Here is a 6,543-nt window from a genome sequence, read left to right on the forward strand (position 1 = left end):
TATTTATTTAGATGTTATTTTTATAGTAAGAAAATATTTTTTCTGCTTTTTTGGAGAATTGCTTATTTTTTTCATGTCTGTGTATTTTGCAAAGTGGTCCAGTAGCGCAAACTCTATTTTGAGAAACTCTAAAAAATTCAAAGATATTTTCCAATTTTAAATATTATTAAATAATTACTGAAATAATAATTATAATAATAATTGATTATATAATTTAAATTCACTAAGAGTATCTATATATTTTCTGATGAAAATTTTATGTGTATGATAAAATTCATTTTCAAATAATATTATAGAGTACGGAGTTTCTTAGTTTTGCTTATACAAAATATCTTTGGGCATTGTACGGAGTTTCTTAGTTTTGATTTACCAGACTTATCACTTATTATTTTTTTTTTTGATAAATCCTATCGACTGATCCGGTCGGCCCTGGGAGAAACTTACTTAGTGCTAGACGTCATTTTTATTTTGTCTGGTATGGTGCTTTAAATTGACAAAAAAAGTTTTTTAAAAACAAATTGACAGAAAAAGTTGGAAGTAGAAATAAGATATTTAGAGAATCATTTTTTTGCTTCCAAAATTTTTAGTTGCCAATATATTATGGGTGCACGTGCCCCCATTGTTATTGTCCTGGCTTGGCCACTGTCTATACATTCATTGGTTGTTCAGTATAGTCTCTTTCTGTTTGAAATCTTGCCTGGTTCTCAGGAATTACTTGATCACCCTTTATAAGTTAGTTACAATGGACCATTTTGCATGTTCCTCGTGCTGAAAATCAAAGTTTGATTCGGTTAACCTATGTAGTAAATTTTCAATAAATATCTATATAGAAATGAGAGACAATCTTTTCTTTTTTACCGTCACACACGGGCATATAATTTAACCGCAGAAGTTTCATATAAATATTGGTGCAACGTTTCTGCTCTCTACAGCTCAACTCAAAAGGAAACACACACATATTCAAAATGATGTCATCATTCCCATTGGTCTCCTTTCTCATCACTCTCATGTTGGCTGCAGCTGTATGCACCCACGGGGAAAATCGCGTGAATGACACCGACGGAAATCCACTTCGAACGACTGCACAATACTTGATCCTACCACTCTCCCCGAGGAGTAACGGAGGTGGTCTTCTCCCAGTCCCCGTTAAACTACAGCCCCTTTGTCCACTTGGCATCAGCCAATCCTCGGTTAAGGCCTTACCAGGCCTACCGGTTAGCTTCTCATATCCATACGCGATCATGGACACATATGTTAACGAAATGGAAGCTATAAACATCGAGTTCAAGTCAGACAAATGGCCGGGCTGCGAGGAGTTTTCCAAGTACTGGGAAGTCGATGAATCCTCATCGGCTTCAGAGGAGCCTGCGATTCTCGTCGGTGGTAAGAAGCACGAACGAAACAGCTGGTTTAAAATTGAGAGAAAAGAACCTTTTTACGGAGGAATTGCTTACAAGTTGACCACCTTAACCGGAACCATTGGAACCGTCCCCGGGCCTTGGGAAAATGCACCACAACTAGTTCTCACCAATGATACTGCGAAGACCTTCCTCGTCAAATTCCACAAGGTTCATGGTGATACCACGGCTACTACTTCTACTTCACGTCAGGAGAAGTTAGGTCTAAGGATGTTCCCATTCTAATCAACAAGCAAAAGATCATGCAATGTACCTGGACTAAAATAATGGGTTGAGATAATACCCTCATGCATGTACCTGGATTTCCATAAATAAAATAGAACTATGTTTGCCAAAAAAAAGACACAACTTTTCATCAAAGCAATGGATGAAAAAAGGACACAACTTTTCATATCCTTTTTCGTTATACATAACTAATCAAAGTTTAATTGAACATCCAAGTCGTCTACTTCAAAATATACTGCTTCTCAATACATTTTTTTTTTTTGCTTCTCAATACATATGTACTGCTATTTGACAATACATATATATATATATATATATATATATGCTAGTTGATTTTCCCGTGCTCATGCACATGTATAAATATTTATGAAATAAGTATAGCATAAAATTTTTAGAAATGTTTAGTTGTGTTTTAAATCACTTTATAATTTAAATTAATGTATGATTTATTTTAAATAATATTTTGTTATTTTATTTAGACATGTAATTTTGGATGTATAATATATAGTCTATTTGATTTTTACTTGGGTATTTTGGATTGCATTAACTTCTCCAAATTAAACCATAGTATTTTTTTTGTTTTGAATAAATTAAAATTTTGATTAATTTGGTTATTAGCATTTAGAATTTATTTTTAGGTATAAATTTTGGATTGTTTACGTAAATCATTTTTCTGGGTTATATTGAGTTATATATATTTTTCTAATCAAAGTACAACTATTTTTTATTGTAGTTAAACAAAATTGATTAGTTTTATTTATTGCATTAGTAAGTCTTTTTATCTGATTATATTTCCATAATTTTTTTATAATTTGATATTTATTTTTTTATAAAAAATAGAAAAACTAAAGTGAAGATAAGTTACAAAGTTTCATAGATGGACGTTCCCTATAAAGAAAATTAAAATTCATTAACGGATATCAATATTTACAAAATAGTAAATATTTTGTAGATTCTAAGTAACTTTATACTTTTAGATGTATAAAACATAAATTAAAAATATCCTAAATAATTTTAACCATTTAAAATACATAATTTGGTGTTTCAGTAAGGACAACAAGTAATTTTTGTTGCTGTGTTTGAACTAAAATTGTTTAGTTCGACATCTTTTAAATGAAGTTCATATCATGTTCTTTGCAGATTTGAGATAAGGCAAGTAAATGAAGGGAACCACCACGTACCAGGATTGGTTGAAGCACGAGTGACAAGCATAGAGGAGGTTTGGGATGTGTTGAAAACAGGAAGTAATGCAAGGGCTGTAGGGAAAACGACGGCTAATGAGCACAGCAGCCGATCTCACTGGTTTGTAGCTCAAGTCTCCTTTTTCAGAAAATGTTTCTGGTGATCAGCTACCTAAACGTAGTTTCTTTTCTCTGCACAGCATACACTGCGTCATGGTAAAAGGGGAGAATTTGTTGACTGGAGAATGCACAAAAAGCAAACTATGGTTAGTTGATTTAGCAGGAAGCGAACGGGTTGCAAAGACAGAAGTGCAAGGAGAACGGCTCAAGGAGACTCAAAGCATCAACAAATCATTATCTGCTCTTGGTGATGTCATATATGCTCTTGCCAATAAAAGCTCTCACATTCCTTTCAGGTCAATATGATTCATCCTTTTCCTCGAGTTACTGAACAAGGTTACAACAGACTACAGTCACCATTTTTCATCCAATTTGACGTTTCGTTTGCATTACCTTTGCAGAAATTCAAAGCTCACCCACTTACTTCAGGATTCTCTAGGTACTTTTAACTTCTTTTTTTTAAATCTGCAGCCATTTTCTTTGCTTACATATGTTTCACTTTAACTATCCTGTTATGGTGCTTGTGATAAAAAAAATTGTCTGGAATGTAACAGGAGGAGATTCGAAGACCCTCATGTTTGTACAAATCAGTCCTAACGAGAAAGACAACAGCGAAACGCTATGCTCACTGAATTTTGCTAGTAGAGTTAGAGGGATAGAGCTGGGGCCTGCAAAGAAGCAGCTAGACAATACTGAACTCTTGAAATACAAGCAAATGGTAAGCTAGACTCTCAAGATGACATCTCCACATATGTGTATATCCAATCATTCAAGTGTTTAATCAGGGTTGTGTTTATTTTTTAGGTTGAGAAATGGAAGCAAGATATGAAAGTAAAAGACGAACAGATGAGGAAAATGGAGGAAACGATGTTCGGTTTAGAAGCGAAGGTCAAGGAACGAGACATTAAGAACAAAACTCTTCAAGAAAAGGTAAAACAATACTCCCCATAACCACACGAAGAACATTTTGATCTTTGCTGAAACCACCACATATCACTTTCTTTGCTAGGTTAAAGAACTTGAATTGCAACTGCTAGTAGAGAGGAAGCTGGCTCGTCAACATGTAGACACCAAGATTGCTGAGTATCAGACGAAACAACAGAACGGAGATGAAAACATCCCATCAAAGAGGCCACCACTTGCAACCATACCGTTGGGAAGCAACAAGAGCTCAAATGAAACCTCAACTTCGAAAGAAATGGTGAATCTAAACCGACCGCCACTCTCAGAGAGCACCACCACCAGCAATGATCTACCGCCTTTACCTAACGGTTGCGTCAAGTACAACGACCTCATGGAGAAGGAGAACAACAATCCAGAAATGGCTGAGCGGTTGCAAATATCCAAGAGTACAGGGAGATTCTCCGTTTGTCCAAAGCGTATTCTACCACCTCCAGCTCCAAGAAGGAGCACTCTTGCCCCTATGCCATACTTTCCAATCACATCAACTTCGCCATCAAGGCCTCATGAAAAGAGCGGCACTAGCCAGGTGCTACGCATCAGCCCCAAGTTGCGTAAAAGCAACGGGAAGATGCTGAGCAGCATACTGAGACGGAGCATGCAAAAGAGAATGCATATGAAACCTTACCAGAGACAGCAGCCGTTGAGAAGAGTTGGCATTAATGTAGGAATGGAGAAAGTTAGGTTGTCTATAGGAAGCAGAGGAAGGTTAGCTCACAGAGTTTTGCTAACCAATGCTCGCAAGGCAGGTCTAAAGGAAACACCACTGAAACAGATACAGAAGGAGAAAGAGAGATGGATCTGACCTTAGGACATAACTTCTCATCCAGTTAGAATTATTCGAGGATGATTGACACTTTATCATCCTCATGTGTTGTTTGTGGATTTGATTTGATCCTACTGTATAGATGTATTTGATTGGCCCTTGTGAGTACATTGTAAATGATTTTATTGGGAGTCTAGTTGGTTTTCATTAAGACACAGACTCTATTTTGGTCAGTTCTGTTGGAAATCTTTTCAGGAACAGAGACTATGTTATTGCATGCCAGATTAGGCGAGAAGAAACAGAGCATTGAAGTCTAATATGTACGACGACTACAAGCTTTGTTTTGGGGGCAAGCAAGCAAGTATTAAAACTATAAACTACTTTTGACATGCTTCTGCTTATGTATAGATTTATTACTTCTTTTCTATGTAAACTATAAACTACTATAATGATCTTTAGTTATCGTTACAGTGATGATTCATCATGAATGAATAACTATTTCGTGACAAGTTCGTTTAGACTTGTAGTTGACTTTATTCTTTTACTAAATGCATTTGATGAACATCTAACTATCAAAGAGCATTTCATGATATATGCAATTTTTGTAGTTAACTTATGTGAAGAATATTTGTAAATTTTGATTCGATTTGTTTTTTGCTTCGGTTCGAGCCGAAAAATCTAGATATCCGAAACTCTACGAAGTGAAACAAAAATTTAATATGCATTATTTGTAAAAACGAAATAAATCACAAATATTAATATTTTTATGAACGAAAATCAAACCCATTATATACATATATATTCTACTATATATTAATTGAGAAGTCACTTATAACTTTTGTTTAGGTGTCATTCATATGTGAAATTTAGAATTAATTCTTTTAATTTGATTTGTTGTTGGTATTTGAATTTTCATTTAATTAAATTTTTTAAAATGAGATTAATCCTAGAACTACCTAATCTAATCTATATCTCCAATATATTAATCATCGAGCATTACAACATGTTTTTCGTATCCACGTGTCATCACAATGATGATTCTTAGAATCTAATAAGTTGGTTCAAATATATATATATATATTATACTTTTTATTAAGGGGATTTGCCAAAAGTATTATTTTCCTTGTACCCTATTTCATTTCTACCTTAACCAACTTTACCATTAAAATTTTAATAGGCAAAAAAATATCATTATACTCCTAACTAATTAAACCTAAAAAAATTCTTTTCTTCCCCAAGATTTCTTCAAATCTCAGATCCAAAATGAACGATACCAGTGATCAAATCCGACGAATTAGACGATGTTGACGAGTTCTCCGACAAAATTTCTGACTAGTTGTACGGCGAGATCCGACGACGCTGATGAGCTCAAACGAACAAGACGAGTTCCCGGCGAGATTTACGAACGCTGAAGAGTTTCCGACGAGATCTAACGACGAGTTTTCCGGCGAGATCTAACGATGACGAGTTTTCCGACGAAGCTGACAGACTCTACAAGCTCAGACAAACGAGAAAATCTCTTTCCCTACGCCTAAGAAACGCTAACAAAGGTAAGAGGATAATAGATGGTGATTTTCGTCTCTTTCTGTAATTGTAGCTTAGTTTATCAAAATCGATCTGTTTCTGGAAAGGAAGACGAAATTTTTCTCATGAAGTTTTCAAATCTCAAATTTATAAGACCTTATAAATTGGGTCCTTTCGAATCTTACTGTTGATTTGTTAGCAATCAAAAGACATAGATCTTAACATATGTTTAATTCATGAGAAAGTACTAACCTAAGAGTAAGATTATTCCATGATTACTTCTTCTCTTGGTTGATCTGGTAATGTTGCAGGGAATTACAAAGGTGTGCTGTGAGCTTTTGGATTTAAA

General features: G+C 34.7%; 2 protein-coding genes across 2 annotated transcripts; both read left to right on the plus strand.

Moving 5' to 3' along the window:
* The first annotated feature begins 908 nt into the window (after nucleotides 1-908).
* Nucleotides 909-1,759, plus strand: LOC106327479 (trypsin inhibitor B-like). The gene has a single exon (XM_013765641.1). It carries the CDS (start codon nucleotides 966-968, stop codon nucleotides 1,641-1,643), a length of 678 nt encoding a protein of 225 aa, XP_013621095.1. The 5' UTR covers nucleotides 909-965; the 3' UTR covers nucleotides 1,644-1,759.
* Nucleotides 1,760-2,787: 1,028 nt separating this feature from the next.
* LOC106327478 (osmotic avoidance abnormal protein 3-like) lies at nucleotides 2,788-5,033 on the plus strand. Its single transcript, XM_013765640.1, has 6 exons — nucleotides 2,788-2,945; nucleotides 3,025-3,240; nucleotides 3,346-3,383; nucleotides 3,499-3,662; nucleotides 3,749-3,874; nucleotides 3,954-5,033. Exons 2-6 carry the CDS (start codon nucleotides 3,038-3,040, stop codon nucleotides 4,707-4,709), a joined length of 1,287 nt encoding a protein of 428 aa, XP_013621094.1. The 5' UTR covers nucleotides 2,788-2,945; nucleotides 3,025-3,037; the 3' UTR covers nucleotides 4,710-5,033.
* The last annotated feature ends 1,510 nt before the right edge of the window (nucleotides 5,034-6,543 follow it).

This window comes from Brassica oleracea, chromosome C2, assembly GCF_000695525.1.
Source record: "Brassica oleracea var. oleracea cultivar TO1000 chromosome C2, BOL, whole genome shotgun sequence".
Lineage (NCBI taxonomy): Eukaryota > Viridiplantae > Streptophyta > Magnoliopsida > Brassicales > Brassicaceae > Brassica > Brassica oleracea.